The sequence below is a fragment of the Phodopus roborovskii genome, unplaced genomic scaffold, assembly GCF_943737965.1.
Source record: "Phodopus roborovskii unplaced genomic scaffold, PHOROB, whole genome shotgun sequence".
Classification (NCBI taxonomy): domain Eukaryota; kingdom Metazoa; phylum Chordata; class Mammalia; order Rodentia; family Cricetidae; genus Phodopus; species Phodopus roborovskii.
Window position 1 is genome coordinate 8,345,916 of NW_026126448.1, and position 18,221 is coordinate 8,364,136.

At 44.8% G+C, this 18,221-nt stretch overlaps 1 protein-coding gene across 3 annotated transcripts in view; it reads right to left on the minus strand.

Moving 5' to 3' along the window:
* Positions 1-18,221, minus strand: part of St3gal3 (ST3 beta-galactoside alpha-2,3-sialyltransferase 3) — a 208,338-nt gene that overhangs the window by 173,649 nt on the left and 16,468 nt on the right. For 2 of the 3 annotated variants that reach the window (XM_051188604.1, XM_051188603.1), the window contains exon 2: positions 8,468-8,612. The exons of the other annotated variant lie outside the window; for it this stretch is intronic. In XM_051188604.1, the coding sequence (XP_051044561.1) occupies positions 8,468-8,582 (115 nt within the window). In that variant the 5' untranslated portion in view covers positions 8,583-8,612. The remainder of the gene's footprint in view (positions 1-8,467; positions 8,613-18,221) is intronic. 3 annotated transcript variants of the gene reach the window in all.

Here is an 18,221-nt window from a genome sequence, read left to right on the forward strand (position 1 = left end):
GTTGCTTTCATTTTTTTTTTTCTTTTTAATGTTATTATGTACACTACTGGCATGTATGCCTGCTGGCCAGAAGAGGGCACCAAATCTCAATATAGATGGTTGTGAGCCACCACGTGGTTGCTGGGAATTGAACTCAGGACCTCTGGAAGAGCAGCCAGTGCTCTTAACCTCTGAGCCATCTCTCCAGCCCCTCATCTTTCCTTGTAAACAGTTGTAGAGGTCACTGGTGCATCCATCTTCGTTCCCTGTTTCTTTAGCAAGTAAAACTGCTGCTAGCTTTATTTCTTTGGCAAGTAGAATCTGATTGAACAGTATGTATGTTTAAACTTGTGAATGTGAGGTGCTGGTTAAGAGCACTTGTTCTTATACTGCACTTGGGTTTGATTCCCAGCAACCACATGGCGGCTCATAACCGTCTTCAACTCTAGATCCACCGGATCTGACGCCCTTTTCTGACCTCTGTAGACTACAGGCTTGTAAGTGGTGCACATGTAACCAAGTAGGCAAAACACTCATAAACACAAGAAAAATACAAATTTAAAGAAATTTACTCAAGTTCTTAATATATATTAAAATATAAGTTTAAGTGTGGTCGTGTGTGCCTATCCTACCAGTGCTTGGGAGGCTGGGGTGGGAGAATTACTTAGGCCCAAGAGCTGTGAATAGCTGAGGCAACATAGTGAGGCTGTGACACAATAAATAAGCAAATGAATAGAAATAAACAATTTAAAACATATTTTTAAAAAATCTCTATCATGGCTGCTGAACTTTTGGACCGGGGCCTGCTGGGAACAGGACTTCTAAAAGGCAAACATGTCTGGAAGGCTATGGTGCAAGGCCACTTTTGTTGGCTGCAAGCGAGGTCTCCGGGACCAAAGATAGCACACAGTTCAAAGATGTTTATGCCGGAGATGAAACTAGAGATGTGCTTATGTGTATAAAGCCAAAAACAACACAGTGAGTCCTGGAGGCGAACCAAACAAAACCAGGGTGATCTGGGGAAAGGTAACTTGGGCCCATGGAAACAGAGGTATGGTTCATGTCAAATTCCGAAGCAACCTTCCTACAAAGGCTCCTGGGCACAGAATCTGTGTGAGGCTGTGCCCATCCCAGATTTAAATTAATGAAAAACAAATAAAGAAAAGTGGATTTGTAAAATAACAAAAACAAAACCCTCTACCATATATACTGAAAACATGTTCTTCGTTATTTGTCTTAACTTTGCTTAAAATTTTACAATTTCTTTCATATAGAAAATTTAATAGACAAGAATAACATTTTCCTCTTTTATGATTCCTGACCTTGATGTCATGTCAATGAACTCTTTCCAGCCTTCATATTACGCTCTTTACAGCCTTGATATGGAACTGATTTTTGCGTGAGACACGAGAAGGATTTAACTTGAAATTTCCTAACCAAATCAGGTGACTGAGAAGAAAGTAGGAGAATCCATCTCTGCCCTTGGATCTTGGGCCCTGACTCCCAGGACAACACTTCGGTGCCCATTTCCTGCTAGTAACAGATCTGCCGCCTTCTTCCTACACAGGTGCTGCCATTTCACTAGAGTGGCTTCAGAACAGACTTCGATGGCTGGAAGGGTAAGTCTCTTGTTTTATATAATTATTATTATTACTATTACTTTCAGTTTAAAAAAATAGGATTTGGAGAATTGGCCCAGCAGTTAGGAGCACTTGTTGCTCTTACAGGGGACCTGGGTTCGATTCCTATCACCTAAATGAGCGTACAACACCTGTAAGTGCAGTCCCAGGAGACCCTATGCTGTCTTCTGACCTCCTGTGAACACCAGGCACACGTGTGCACTTACATGCAGACAAAATGTTCATGCATATGAAATAGTACTATTAATAAATCTTAAAAAAAAAAAGAAGTACATTTATTTTGTGTGCATGTCTATGCATGCCACTGTATACATGTGGAGGTCAGAGGAGTCTGTTCCCCCCTTCTCCCACGCAGGTGCTGAGGATCCAACTCAGGTCCTCAGGCTTGGCGGCAAGCACCTTTACTCACTGAGCCATCTTGCCAGCCCTAATTCTTTCTTTTAAAACAAAGATTTTAATGAAATATATTTAATTTTTTTAAAAACTTAAAAATAAAATTCATATTTAACGAGACGGGGCTTCTGATTTTTTGGCAAATATTACACTTTGTGTGGGCATGACCTCAAACAAGATGGACAGCATTTTAGCATCCCAGGAAATCCCTTCAAGTTCCCATAGTCCTCCACGTGAATCAGCCACTGATATAAATCTCTCCAGCCAAGGACTAGTGGCTGGTTCCCGGTCACTGCTAAGCAATGTTCCACTGTGTGTTTTCACTAACAGAAACTGAGGGTGCTTTCAGCACCTGTAATGTTAATACATCTGCCACAGACATTTGTTTCCAAATCTTTCTCCACAAGTTCTCAATTCTCTTGAGTAAATGGTTACAGACACAGATGCATGCACGCTTCTTACAAGTTGTTTTCTACGTTTGAGATGCCCCAAACTTTGAAGACTGCCTTTCTGGGAGCTCTGTCGGCCTTGTGAGAGTGGGCCCACAGGAGGTCTTGCTCTCGGTTGAGACCTTGACACTTAAAGCATGGCTTTTCAGTGCCTCAACTGGGATGTGTGGTGTCCTTCTGTATGCTGCGAATAGAGTATGTTTTGCTTTTATTGGTTGATAGATAAAGCTGACGTGGCCAATGGCCAGGCAGAACAGAACTGGGGGGGGGGGGGCTCAAACAAAGATACAGAGAGAAAGAAGGCGAGGTCAGGGAGATGCCATGTAGCCTCCAAAGAAGCAAGATGTGACAATTCATTAGCTTCATGGTAATCCATAAACTAATAGAAATGGGTTCATTTAGCCAGAAAGTGGTGGTGAATATCTTTAATCCTAGCACTCGGGAGTTCAAGGCCAGCCTGGTCTATAAAGTGAGTTCCAGAACAGCCAGGGCTATTACATAGAGAAACCCTGTCTCAAAAAACCAAAACCAGAACAAAAAAAAAAAAAAAAAAAAAAAAAAACAACAACAACAAAAAGTTAATTTAATTGTGAGAGATAGTCAGTAATATGTCTGAGCCATTGGCCAATTTTAATTAATATTAAGACTCAGAGTGGTTATTTGGGGACTGGCAAGCGGAACAGCTGATGCCTGGTGTTGAGAGTTTTCCACTGCAAGGTCAGGGATTCCAATATCCTAACCTCAATTTTCCTCATCACCCCTGCTCTGCCACCTCTCTCTCCTTATGTCATTCTAGGGCCTGCATGTAACAGCTCAGACTCTCTGGAATCCTTCCACGGATGCCTGATTCCCCTTTTCAGATGCCCCAGTGCTGCTCTGGGTACCTCTGACTGGCAGAGACCACCACAACCTGTCCCACCAGGACCTCTGAACGGGGGTGGTGCACTGGCAGGAGGCTGGGCGGCTATGCTCAATGTGTTCCTTAGCTACACCTAGTGTCCATTGTTTGACATAGCCCTTTTGTTTATTTTGTCCATGAGAACAACTCTTTATAGAGCTAAAGCTACTTTGGACCCCACTTACTCTCCTGTCACAGGGAGTGGAATGCCTAAGCCAGGACAAAAAACACCATTCTCCACTTCGCTTTCTGAAAAGATTGCTTTGATTATCTGCGTGTGTCTATCTGTGCGCATGTGTGTAGGGGTACTCAAATTGGCCAGAGGGGTGTTGGATCTGCAAGAGCTGGAGTTACAGGTGGGTGTGAGTCACCCAGTGTGGATGCTGAGAACTGAACTCTGGTCATTTGTCCTATCCCTATTAGCTCACTTCAGCCTGTCCTTCTGAAACATCACACACAATTTCCAACTGACTTGCTCCCTGAAATTTTCAACAGCAATCGGCTCAGCAGGATGTATTTTAGAGCCTTCTGTTATGATCCTTCGCAAATATGAAACTGAAGGGATTTAGTAAAATTGATAAACACAGTGGCAGGGAATTTTAAAGATCCCATCACAGGAAAAAAATCCTGGAAGGTCCATTTCATTAATAAGAAATGACCGAAATTTAAATTAATATGCATAGTTTCCATGAAACAGGACACTGGAACCATTTCTAAGAACAGACACCTACCACTTGGCCAGAACAATGGCCCGGATAAACAATCAGGGTAAGAGAAACTCAAGTACTTTATCCCCACTTGGGAAAGAATAAACGAAGGACTCCTAAAGCTTTCTAACCCTGACGACTATGTTGGTTTGCTTATCAATTAACAAAAATAACTGTGCAAAAGACAGATGTGTATAGTTACATCATATTATAAATATAATTCTACAGTTTTTAAGTGTGGTAACTTGAATGTAATTGACCCCCATAATCTCAGGGAGCAGCACTATTAGGGGGTGTGGCTTTGTTGGAGTGGGTATGGCCTTGTTGGAGGAAGTGTGTTACTGTAGGGGTGGGCTTGGAGGTTTCCTATGCTCAGGATAGATACCACCCAGTGTCTCAGTTGACTTTCCTGCTGCTTGCAAGATGTAGGAGTCTCAGCTACTGTCTGCCTGTATGCTGCCATGTTCCCACCATGATAATAATGGACTAACCTTCTGAAACTGTAAGTGAGTCACCTCAATTAAATATTTCTTTATAAGAGTTGCCGTTGTCATGTCTCTTCGCAGCAATAAAAACCCTAAGATAGTATGTGTATTTGTGTACGTGTGTGTGAATGTATGTGCATGCATGCATGTGTATATGTGAATGAATTAGACATATGAGTGTGTGTACGTGTCTAAAAATGTGTATGTATATGTGTGTATATGTATGCATCCGTGTATGTGTTCATTAGTATATGTGTATAAGAGTGTGTACATGAATATATATGTGTATTATATATGTGTATGCATGCATGTGTATGTGTGTGAGTACATGTGCATATGTGTATATATGTGAGTGTATGTGTGTCAGTGGGTGTGCATGTGTGTATGTGTATGTATGTGTATATGTGTGCAAGCATGTGCGTGTATATATGTATATGTGTGTGCGTACAGTGCTGGGGTTGCATGTTAGGCCAGAACTTTACCAGTAGCCATGATCCCAGCTCCTTTCATATATTATTTCAATTTTGAGACAAAATCACAGTAAGTTGCCCAGACTAGCCTTGAACTCACTATGTAGCTCAGCAGATCTTAAGCTTTTGATCCTTTTCTTTAAAAGTTGGGTTTTCAAGACAGGGTTACTCTGTGTAGCCCTGCCTGTCCTAGAACACACACTGTAGACCAGGCTGGCTTTGAACCTGGAGATGCACCTGCCTCTGCCTCCAAATGCAGGGATTAAAGATGTGTGCCGCCACCACCAGTGAGCTTTTTTTGATCTTTTTGTGTCAGCCTCCTGAGTAGCTAGGACTTGGACCATAGGCTCAGCTTATTTACTTTAGAAACAGTGTCTGGGCATGGAGCCCAGATGGCTTCAGCTTCCCAGCTATTGGGCTTGTGGATATCACAACACCTAGTTCCCATGCTATTTTTTGTCTGTTATAACTTCTCTAAAACATTTTATTAATTTTTTGTTTGTTTGTATTTCTGAGTCAAGGACTCAACTGTGTAGCCCTGGCTGGCCTGGCTCCCTTTGTAGATGCACAGAAATCTGCCTGCCTCTGCCTCCTAGTGCTGGGATTAAAGGACTGTGCCAGGACACCTGGCTTTTAAATTATTTTTAATGGTGTGTGTGTGTATTTGTGTGAAACTCAAGAGACCAAAAGCATCTGATTTCCCAGAGCTGGAATTGAGCCACCTGACATGGTGTTGAGAACTGAACTTGGGTCCTCTGCAAGAGCAACAAGCTCTTTGAACCACTGAGCCATCTCCCTAGCTCTGTAGATAACACTTGATAAAATAGGTTGATAACTAGGCTAATCTTAAACCACTCTTTGAACGTAAGCATCAGACCCAGGCCTTTGGTATATGTGTTTATCATAAGCTGCCCAAAGCAAAGTAGTTTGCACCCTCTACAATATGCCTTGTAATTGAGGGGACCACAAAACTTCTACCTGGAAGATACTCACGCCTTTAATTCCAGCACTTGGAAGGCAGAGGCAGTCAGCCCTCTGTGATTTTGAGGCCAGTCTGGTCTATATCATGAGTTCAAGGCCAGACAGAGCTACATAGAGAGACCCTGTCTTTAACACACACACACACACACACACACACACACACACACACCAACCCCTAACGAGGCAACCAGCTTGCCTCTGTTTGCTGAGTGAAGGCCCCTCTCTGCCTTGGTAGCCTACCTAGGCTTGCCCCTCTTCCTGATACTACAATACAGATATGCCACAGTGAGATGAACTCAACAGCTTGTTCCAAGCCAAATATCTAAGCTTCAGAGAGAGAATATCAGGAACACTGTGGGTACTGGTTAATCAGCTCACAATATAAAAGACAGCTGGTGGTAACTAGGAATTAATCACCCAGGCCCACAGACATCGTGGTGGCTGTGAACAGCTGCTACCTCGACCTAACTAACATCCCTGTCTCCTCCTCAACCTCCTCTCCCCCTGAAATCCTCTTTTTCTTTTTTGAGCCAGAGTCACTAGGTGACACAAGCTGTTCTGGACTTCTCTAATGTAGACCAGACTGGCCTCGAACTCAAGGAGCTCTGCCTGCCTCTACCTCCCAAGTGCTGGGATTGCTGCATGGGCCACCACCCCCCAGCTTCTATCTTCTTTTAGAGGGCATCTCCCTCTCTTTACTTTCCTCTAATTCCCTCCTTTGCTCTTCACTACCTCTGAGACCCTTTTCTCTCTATCAAGTAGAAAACAATTAAATTCTCTCTTCAGTATTTGTTATAGTTTTCAATATGAGAAGGAAAGTCAGAGTTCAATTCCAGCTTAATTACGCACTGAGGTCTGTCCAACTGGAAAATGAAGATCAATGACATCTTCACAGTATTAATTAAATTCGATGAAATAAAATGTATATGTTGTCTGGCTGGATGCCTGATATTATGGGTCTTCTTCCATAATGCTAATTCCTTTTTACTTCTCTAGGAAAATGTTTAGTCCTGATTTATGACTTCAATGGAAAAACAGAAGGCCTCTGTTCCTTGCACAGGTTTTCCACTGAGATGGGATCACTGTCCAAAATTCTACACTGTCTGAGATAAAGGCTCCTTACCTTGGAGTACTCAACCTCAATTCTAAAATAAATCAGGGCAGAAAAATTTGAATAACTTCTTGAAATACAAAGTAATGATATTACAAACTAAGCCTTTTTTTTTTCTTTTTTCTTTTTTCTTTTTTTTTTTTAAACAGGATGGCCTTGAATTCACTATGTGGTCAAGGATGACCCTGAACTTCTGATCCCGACTTCACCTCCTGAGTACTATGATTATAGATATGAGCCACCATGACTAGTTTTATTTGGTGCTGGGCGTTGTGCATGCTAGGTAGGCACTCCACCAACAGAGTCCAGCCCCAGCCCAATCTAAACATTAAGAGGCACAAACATTCAATACAAAGCAATAAAGATTTAACATGGTAGTTTAAATTTCAGCTTAAAATTACTCAAGTAGTTTAGACCATGTGAGAAATGCCCAGTCTACTTTACAGCAACAGCTGCCGTACTAGGTAGGGCCTTATACAGTAGCTAGCCAGTCGCCAGCTGCATCTTCTACTGAATTTTAACTGTGCCCTAGAGACTGACCCTACTCTCTAGACTAGTTAGTTATACACTGTCCATAAAATTAAAACGGATTTGGAGAAGACACATCACTGGGAATCCATCTAGTCAATGCAATGTCTCCTAAACCAGGCTAAGATGAAACAAAATGGCCATGGGGGTTCCCTGCATGATGCTTCAAGCTGCAGACAAGACTGGAAAAGACAATTAATTGTGGGTATCAAGTAATGTCATCCCCTCAACTGCACGCCTGTAACTAGGAGGACATCCAGGAACAGAAACCAGAGCAGTCAGGCCATGAGGGGCACACTGTGTCACACCTAAGACCAAACACTCATATGGAGAGAAGGATTGGGAGTTGCTGGGTCACTAGTATTCTGGTTAGATGAAAGTTCAATACCAAAGGGCTCAAAAGATGAAGGAGATCGTTTCCTCAGGGGAAAATAAAACAAAGACAATATATGAAATGGAAAATGCAAGGAAAAGATAAAGATGAATGTTCTGAGAGCAGAAAAGTAAACCAACTTCAAAACCAAACTGCAAGGTGACAACTGAGAAGTAAGGGTGGGGGGCAATTGACTATTTCAAAAAGACAAGAGCCTTCAGGAACTAGAAATCCTGTCTGTGATTTGAACCGAAGAACAGCACATTCTCATCGAGCTCAAAAAGGAAACTGAGGTTTGCCACAGCATGCAGGTTGACGTGGGGGAGCGGAAGCAGCGACTGGACAGTGGGAGATGTCTATGCCTACTCCCCGCAGGCACGGCAGCGATACGCACGCAGCATGGCGGCTACGGGAAGCGACAGGCTTGGCATGCACTACAATAACTATACTTACTGGAGTCTTCCCACTGGAGCAAGTGCAGCTTCCAAGCAGAATAATACAAAAATCCCAGGACCAGGAAGAGGCAGAGGGCTAGCAGCAGATTGCGCACAAATACCAAGAGTCCCATCTTCACATGGTTTACAATGTCCTACATGACCTAAAAACAAAAACGGAAAGCCAGTAAGATGTAAAGCTATCATCATCCTTACACATATGTGAAGAAACTACAGAGATGGTTTCCAAGTGAAGAGCAATCACTGAGTCATGGCGAGGCACCTGTCTCAAGGGAACCTTCCGGATTGTTCAGCACTGAGTCATCCGTGACTTCACCCATGCCAACCGCCAATGGTGGGCAACTATAAGCTCTCAAATAATTATATATTTGGTTTGGGTCTGTTTTTAGACACAGGGTTTCTCTGTGTAACAACCCTGGCTGTCCTGGAACTCTCTTTGTAGACCAGGCTGGCCTGGAACTCACAGTGATGTACTTGCCTTTGCTTTCCAAGCCCGGCTGTAAAAGTTGATTTTTATTCCATATGGTTTTTGTGGCTGTTGTTGTTTTGGGGAGAGGGGTTGGGAGACAGAGTTTTTCTGTATTGCTTTGCAACCTGTCCTGAAACTAGCTCTGTAGACCAGGCTGGCCTGGAACTCACAAAGATCCGCCTGCCTCTGCTTCCCAAGTGCCACCACTGCCCGGCTTATTGCATATGTCCTGAGTGTTTTGTTTTTTTTTTTTTTTTTTTTTTGTGTGTGTGTGTGTGTATGTGTGTGTGTGTGTCTGTGTCTGTGTGTGGGTCTGCATGTGTGTGTATGTACATGCACCATGTGTGTGCTTAGTGCCTGCAGAGGCCAGAAGAAGACATCAGATTCCCTGGAACTGGAGGTACAGATGGTTGTGAGCTGTCATGTAGAATCCGAACCTGGGTCCTCTGAAAAAGCAGCCAGTGTTCTTAATGACCCAGACAATTCTAGCCTCTCAATTCTTTAAAAAAAAAAAAAAGACTTTTAAAAGCTTTATTCATGCTTATTTATGGGTTATCTACATGCCTGTATGTACACCACATGTATTCAGGTGCCAGGGAAGCCAGGAGAGGGTATCAGGTCCCCTGTAACTGGAATTACAGCCAGTTGTGAGCAGCCCAATGTAGGGGCTGCGAACCCAATCTGGGTCCTCTAGAAAAACAATACATGTTCTTGACCACTCTAGCCCTTTTAAAATTACATATATACTGGTGTGTGTAGTGGGGCAGATGCAAGTATTAGTGCAGGTGCCTCAGGGGTCCAGAAGAGGGCCTCAGATTCCCCCAGAGCTGGAGTTATGTGGGGTGTGGAAAGCGAAGTTCAGCCCTCTGTAAGAGCAGCAAGGCACTATTAACCACTGACCTCAAGTAAATTACATCATATGCCTTCCCACCGTCACTACCCTCGTCCATGCCTTTACTATGCTCCGGCAAAACAGTTTATATTTTCTGCATCCATTTTGCACACAGTACCATTGGTCTGTTTTGTGTTGCTCAAGACAGGGGTCTCTTTACACAGCCTAGGCTGACCTAGAACCTGCTGGTATAGTCCAGACTGGCCCCTTCTGTCTCAGCCTCTGGAGCATAAACCACCATGCCCAGCTCATAACCATTTCTAACATAAAAATCTGGAAAAGTTGCTGCCATGCTTAAACTCCCTTAAATTCATTTTCTTTTGCTGCTAAAACAAGGTTGGGGCAGACTAAACAATTTACTGTAAAACACATTTATTATCTCAGCATCCTGAAGGCCAACATCCACTTACTGAGTAGCTCAGCCAGGACCTTAGTATACAGTCATGTGAGTCCGAGCCAGAGCGTCTGGGCTGCACACTTCCAGAAGCCCCGGAAAAGAACCTGAGTCCATGCTCACTCCAGCTGCTGCCTGAATCGTGTCCCTACAACTGCCCCCCTTGCAGGCAGGACCAGTCCTTGCTCCGGTATTTCTCCAACTTTCTCCATGGTCCCCATCGGTCGTGGAGGCTAACCCTCTCTGACTTCTGCTTTGCCCTCTGTAGCAGATTGCTTCTGCTTTCAGTTGGAGAAATTCCTCCACTTTTCAGGGTTCCTGTGTTATACTGAGCCCATCTACCTAATCCAGGCTAAATTTCTGCTTTAAAGGTCCATAATCTTCCCTCTATCTAGAAAGAGCCTCTGCCAAGTCACGTAACATATTCATAGGCTCCACCATGCAGGGTGCAGGCATCTTCAGGGACCATTCTACCTAACAGAACTCTCGTTCCATTCTAAATTCTTCTAAAGCCACTGCTCTATAGCGTAAGTCCCCTGCCTTTTCACGCTTCCCCTGCTCCTCACACCCTCACCAGTGCCCCATGCATTAGCCATTCTCTGAACGCTGCCTCATTTCCCTTCCCACGGCCTGTATGGAACCCATTTCCCACCATTTTGCTATATACCCTTTGCTACAAACTCCACTATAACCATGGTCAAGAAGACCTGCCTGGGTCAGACCCCACCTCCCAGTCCCAATCACTTAGCCCAGTTACCAAGTAACATGAAAAAGACACTATGTATAAGTATTAATAATGGGCCAGTGAGATGGCTAAGAGGAGAAGGTGCCTGCGGCTATGCTTGAAACCTGAGTTCACTCCATGGGACCCACATGGTAGAGGAGAGAACCGACCCTAATGAGCTGTCTGTCCTCTGACCTCCACACATGCTATGGCATTTCCATCCAGCCCCAACATACACAGTATAGAAATAAGTGTAATAGCCGGGCAGTGTTGGTGCACACCTTTAATCCCAGCACTCGGGAGGGAGGCAGAGGCAGTTGGATCTCTGTGAGTTCGAGACCAGGCTGGTCTACAGAGCTAGTTCCAGGATAGGAAAAAAACAACAAGATAAAACAAAACAAACAAAAACCAAGGGGCTGGAGAGGTGGCTCAAAAGAGCACTGGCTGCTCTTCCAGAGGTCTGGGTTCAATTCCCAGCAACCACATGGTTGCTCATAACCATCTATAAGATCTGGTGCCCTCTAGAACACTTTATACATAGTAAATAAATAAAATCTTTTAAAAAAATAAAAAAGAATAAGTGTAATAAAAATTTAAGTATTAATAACAAAGTGATAAAAAGATAATTTGCAGATGATGGAATGGTCCACTTAGGAGACCTTTTCCCTTACAAATGAGAAAGACATCAGAATGAATGGGTAGTTCAATAAAGTAGGTGATTATTGAGGCAAAAAAAAAAAAAATTACTGCACAAAAAAAGTTAAGAGCTTCTTTAAAAAGCATGCCAAAAATATACAATCAGAAAGCATAAGATAAGGGGCTGGAGAGATAGATGGCTCAGAGGTTAAGAGCACTGACTGCTCTTCCAGAGGACCAGAGCTCAATTACCAGCACCCACCTGGCAGCTCACAACTGTCTTTCATTCCAGTTCCAGGGGACCTGACCCCCATGACAAAACACCAATGCACACAAAGTAAAAAGAAAAAGACAAAAAGGAAATGTAGATGAAAAAAAAAAATCCCATTCACCATGGCAACAAACTCTACAAAGTACTTAAAAATGAACTTGGGAAGAAATGAACAAGACTTTCGCCAGAGAACACATCCGGCCAGAGCCATTAATGTAGCATGATCCTCTTGAGAGGATGCACACATGAAGAGGCGGGTGTGTGCACAGAGAGGCCAGACACGGGGCTCTCACTGACCCTGCAGCCCCTCATCAGCTGGACTGTCCGCCCAGCAAGCTCCGAGCTCCTCCTTGGTCTCTCAGAGCTGGGATGATGACTGAGAACTTGCTTCCTGCGTGGGTACTGGGAATCAAACACGGCTCCTCATGGCCTGTGCTGCTAACTGCCGCCCCAACCCCGGAATACAACAACTTCTTAAAGGAGGCTGTCAATGCAGGAAATACATCATTTCTCTAGAAAATTGCTTTAATTCTAGTCAAAATCCATATTAATTTTTTGCACTTGGTTCTAATTATTTGAGTTTGTTCCCCCAAAATAACCTTAAAAAAAAAAAAAGTAATTCTTGCATGTGCAGGTATGTGTGTGCTTACGTGCATGCTTGTTCATGTATGTATGGTGCACATGCACACGACTGCATACGCATGTGTAAGAGTAAGGATGATCTCAAGCAACATTCTCCTATTTTTTGAGAAAGTGTCTCTCATCAGCTTGGAGCTCACTCAACAGCCTAGTCTGGCTGGATAATGGTCCAGGCACTGATCACCAGAACGGCTGGTCAATGGTTTAGGCATTTGTCACCAGCCTCTGCCTCTGCAGCCCTGGGGTAACAAGGGCACACCACTACACACCACAACACCTGGCTTTCTCTGTATGGGTTCTGGGCTGGAACAGAGGTCTTTATGCTTGCAAGATCTGTACTTGGCTAACTGAGCCATCACTCAACCCTTTTTTATTTTGTTTTTCAAGTTCTCATGCATGTATAAATTGTACTTGAACGCATTCTGCCTCATCCCTTTATGTGTCCTTTATGTTTTAACCCCACTAGTTAGCCCCTTTTGCCCATTACAGTTTCATTTCTACTGTCCGGTCACATAAACAAACATGATTTCATACCTTCATATAAAGTCTAGAAAGTACAACTGAGAGAACACATATGACAGTTATCTGAAACTTTTAAAATGAAAAAGAGAAAGTGAAGCCGTATGGGGAGTAGCCAGACTTAGCTTCGTATATATCCTCCCAACATTTCAACAGCAGGTGTGAGAAACTCGCCCAGCCAAGCTGCAGGCATACCGCAACAGTGGACACCAGCAGAGTCCTCTAACCTGACTCTACTCTGCTAACAAGTGGGCTTGAGGCTGGAGAGATGGCTCAGTTGTTAAAAGCACTTACAGAGGACCTCAGCCTGGAGATAGCATCAGCTCCCATAGGTGGAGAGCAAAGTCTCATCAACCCATGCCAGATGCCAATCACAGCCCCAGCCGGATTTCCCAGTACTTCTGACCCAGGGGCTACAAATCAGGGTTCTCCTGACTCCTGCCTAGGTTCCATTCATTGGTTGGACTGGCTCACAAATCCCAAAGAAACACTTGCATTTAGCAGTTGATTGTAAGACATTACAAAGGATATAGATGAAGACACATGTTAGGTCACATAAAGGACAGGGGACACAGGGTTCCCATGGCCTCTGCAGCTGGCACCCCAGGAATCTTCCCCTGTTTATCCTCACCCTTTCATGTTTTGTGGGATTTTGTGTACATGGACCAATGTTTACACTATGGCCATTGGTATCCAACTTCATATCCCTGAGAAGTCTAGGGAGTGAAACTAAAGGTCCCAGCCCTTCACTCCTACCTCAGGCTCTTCAGAAAAAGTAAACTTCAATGAGAAGGGTCCTGTTTGAATATGTGGGTCACTGTCGGTGGAACTGTTTGGGAAGGATTAGGAGGTGTGGCCCTGTTGAAGGCAGTGTATTACTCAGGGTGGGCTTTAAGGTTTAAAAAAAACTCAAGCCATTCCCAGTGTTCCTCTCTCTGCCTCAGTGTCTCACGGTGTAAGCTCTCAGTAACTGCTCCAGAGCCATGCCTGTCTGTCTGATGCCATGCTCCCTGCCATGATGATCACGGACTAACCTTCCAAAAGTGTAAGCCTCAAATTAAATGCTCTCTTTTCTAAGTTGTCTTTATCATGGTGTTTTATCACAGCAATCGAAAAGATGATAAGACAAGCAGCCTCCATCCTGCAGCCACAGAGTAGCTGCCAGCTTTCATCAGGACACTAGCATACACCGAGAGGCTACTTCAGACATTCTGAAGATTTTAGGAGTTACATTGCCAGGAGACAGAGGTGAAGATCAAACAAACATATGTGTCACAATGTCTCCAATGAAAATTAACTTCTCTCCTATCAAGACTAACTCCAAGCTGTAATTATTAAGAGACATGGGACAAAACAAACACTATGGAACCATTAGTGAATTCTAAAAGTGAGACCCCTCAGACAGACACACAGGCACATAAGCATGAGTTTATCTATACACGTATATGTACATTTATTTGATACTAGACATATACATATGAAGACCTGAGAGGTACCATAATCGTTATGCTGGCTGTTCCTAGGGAACAGGATGGGGTGTGACACGTGCATCCTTGGGAGGCTTCTGTTTTCCCGTTTATATACTTCAGAAATTATATTTGTTGTGAGTCACAGTATTGCCTCCATAAATGAAATTTACAATGTTTCTTTTTTTTTATTTTAGCTTTATTTTATGTGCATTGGTGTGGTGGTGTCAGATCCCCAGGAAATGCCATATGGGTGCTGGGAATTGAACCCGGGTCCTCTGGAAGAGCAGCCAGTGCTCAGTGCTCTTAACCACTGGAGCCATTTCTCTAACCTCGAAATTTACAATGTTTCTACACCTTAATTCTGCTCTGCAGCAAACAGTGAGGAGCCTATACAGGGGACCAGTGTGATGGTTCAGCAGGTGGGGCTGCTTGCTGCCACACCTGGCAACCTGAGTTCAATCCCAGAGAGCTATACAGTAGAAGGAAAGAACCGGACTTTTGCAAATTGTCCTCTGACCTCCATGTGTGTGTGTCATAGCATGCACACATATAACTATTACTTTAAAACCAGTCCTGTGCAGGCATGCCCATCAGCCACACAGATTTTAAAGCTAAAATTAACAACAGTTCCAACACCCAATTAGCAAGGAAGCCACGAATCTTGGGCTCTTTGCAGCGTTGTCTGCTGGGCCTTGACAGGAAGCACACTGAACACACAGAAGGGATCTCGGAGGAGGTGTGATGGCAGGGTTTTGTAAGCTGTGTGGGTAGGGTTTAAAAGCGATGTTGGGAGACTAGCAAGGGCAGGAGGCTGCTCCTTCTCTCCTGAAAGGATAAGAAGAGAGAAAGGTGTCCCGGCAGCTATGAAAGAGCTGTTGGGAGAAGACAGGGAGAAGGAGGAGGGATGAAGGGCATAGCTTCTACTAGAACAGTGGGCAGCAGCAGTGGGGTGATAAAAAACAAACAAACAAAAAACCATGCTAACTTCTCGCTCACCCTTGGATCTGCTCTTCTGCCAGTTTTGTCAATCAATCCCAAATGGAAGCCAGAGAAAAAGGAAGTGTGGTGATGTGATTCACAGAGGCCAGTCATAGCACACAGGGGAAAGCTGAACACTGGACCCTCAAGGGCAGGGGGTAAATGGTAAAAAGCAAAACAGGATGCACCAGACAGGGAGAATGAAGCGCAGGGCGTGCAAGAACATGGACGGACCTGTGTCTAGAGCACACTGCTACGCAGAAACAAACGACCTACGGGGAGAGACAGTATGCATATGCACAGCCTCACTGGGGCAACCACAAATGGGGATGCCTGAGATTTAAACATTAGGTGGGCTTGAGGCTGGAGAGATGGCTCAGTTGTTAAGAGCACTGGCTGCTCTACAGAGGACCTCAGTTTGGCTCCTAGAGCCCACATGGCAGCTAACATCTGTCTGTAACTCCAGTCTCAAGGGAGCCAGAATTCTCTTCAGACCTCCAAGGGCTCCTGTGTGCACATGGTGCATATAAATTCACACAGGGATGTGTACACACACACACACACACACACTAAATAAATCTTTAGAAATTAAGTGGATTTGGAGTAGTGTTTTTCACAGTCTATTTATTCATATATTCATTTTCAGTCCTTATAAAGTGAAATAGAAACCAGAGACTCTGTAGGTCCTGTCCTTTGTAGGCTTTCCCCAGCTGCCATTTCAGTTTTTGAGTCGCAGTCTCTCACTGAACCTAGGCTGGCTGGCCAGCAGGTCCCAGGGCTGGGATTAAAAACACAAGGCCCAACACCCAGCTTTCCCTGTGGGTGATGGAGGGCAAGTTCAGGTCAGTTCAGGTCCTCATGTTTGCACAGCAGAGCTTTATCAACCAAGCCACCACCCCGGCCCCAGGTACCTGAACTTGTAGTAGCACAATGGACTCTATCTTCACTGAGAACAAAAAGAGGTAAAAATGTAAGGAATAATCGATCCGCCTAACCAAAACGCAAGTGAATCTTAGGAGGCTTTCCTTTCAGAGCCGGGAGCTATGGCAGCAGTGTGGCCTCAGTCAGAACAGCCAGGCGGTGACCACAGCCTCATGCTCGGGCACACACAAGACAGTCTGTGAATCAATCTAACAGAGTTACCCCTTTAATCGAGAAAGAGTTCACGAGCAGCATGTGTCACAGACACAGCAAGAAACAGGGCCTCCCTAGCCTGTGTGAGCCCCTGGGTCCCATTCCCAGGACCACAGGAACAAACAAAAACCCCGTATGTACATGTCCTCACTGGCACAGGTCCTTTCAGGGACTGAGCTGGGCAGTACATGTGAGCACACCCACCTGCCCATCTGCACCTGCATTGGCCTCTACACACGGAGAGCAATCAGTTCACCCTGGCACTCCCAATTCTAATACAAACCAAGTGGTTAACACCAGCTTGTCCCTTTACAGATTTCAGTCATTTAGAAATCCTCCCGCCACCGGCTTCCATATATTCACTTATCTGCTCTGCTGCCCCCTCAGGCCCCCTGTGGACTTCCGCCTCCCCTTGCCCTTTCACCTTGCTCAGCCCCTAACGCTCATGACTCGTTTAATGAAAGTATTCAGAAAAGAAGGGAGGAAAAGAAGTCACAGGTCTTAGGCGGTCTCATTCTGCAGACAACCCCAAGGGGCTGTCTTAATTGACCATCATTACATTGACCATCTCAGCTGCTGCTGGCTGGCTGGCTCAGATCCCTCTGACTTCCCCTCCAAAGGCCTCTTCCTCTGGTGTTGACCATCAGGTGATGTAGAACGTGGCCATTACCATCTTCACAAGAACAGTTGTGACTTTCAAGATCAGGCTGATTTGATTGACATTTCCTCACAGAAGTGGGTAGGGAGGATCTCTGTGCTCTCGACAGAGTCCAGCCTCTCCCTCTGAAAAGGCCCTTTCAGCCTTGAGTCCACACGCACTGAAGTGATGACGAGGTACTCAGGAAGTGAAAGGGTCACTGAAACAGGAGAGTCTCTCTATGCAGTCAGGAAGGGTTGTTATTCCACGCTGGAGTGAGACTTTCGCGCCATGTGGCTGGTTCAGGGTTACCCATACCCCTGTAAGTAACCTTTCACTATTGTCTATAAACAGGCCTAATAAACTCATTGGCTCACCAAGACAGACTCTGGTGGAACCGTACTTTGGTCTGCTGTGAGTGCCTTATCAGGGATGAGCAGACACTTCCTCGCCTCTGGAAAAATTCTCACAACTGGAGCTCCTCCGAAAGCCTGGAAACAATGCTCAACACTCCCAACACCCTCAATCACAGGTCAATCAAGCCTTAGGAATTTTACCTTCTGGCCACACCTGGATCCCTCCACCCACACTATCAGCTAGACTATATGGTGCTGTTCCCAGCCCCCATAATCTTTGGTTCTATAACTGCCTCATAGAGGGTGGGTGCCTCGTCCCACCCTCTCCAATTCTCCAGCTCAGTAGCCAATGTAATATGATTCACTCCAGGCACAGACTTCCCACCATGCTTAGGTTACTTCGCCACTAAGCCAGGCTCTCCCACCCCCCCCCCCCCCCCCCGCCTTGCCACCCCACACACCCACCACAGGCCTCCTCTTTCCATCAGCAAGCTCACTATTCCCACCCAAGGTCAAGCTGAAGCTTTCGTTGTTCACTTGTTCTGAGACAAGCCTCACTGTATGTTCTAGGCTGGCCTCTGGTGTAAGTCTATGTTTTTAAAGATTTATTGTTATTTATATATGTGTGTAAGTA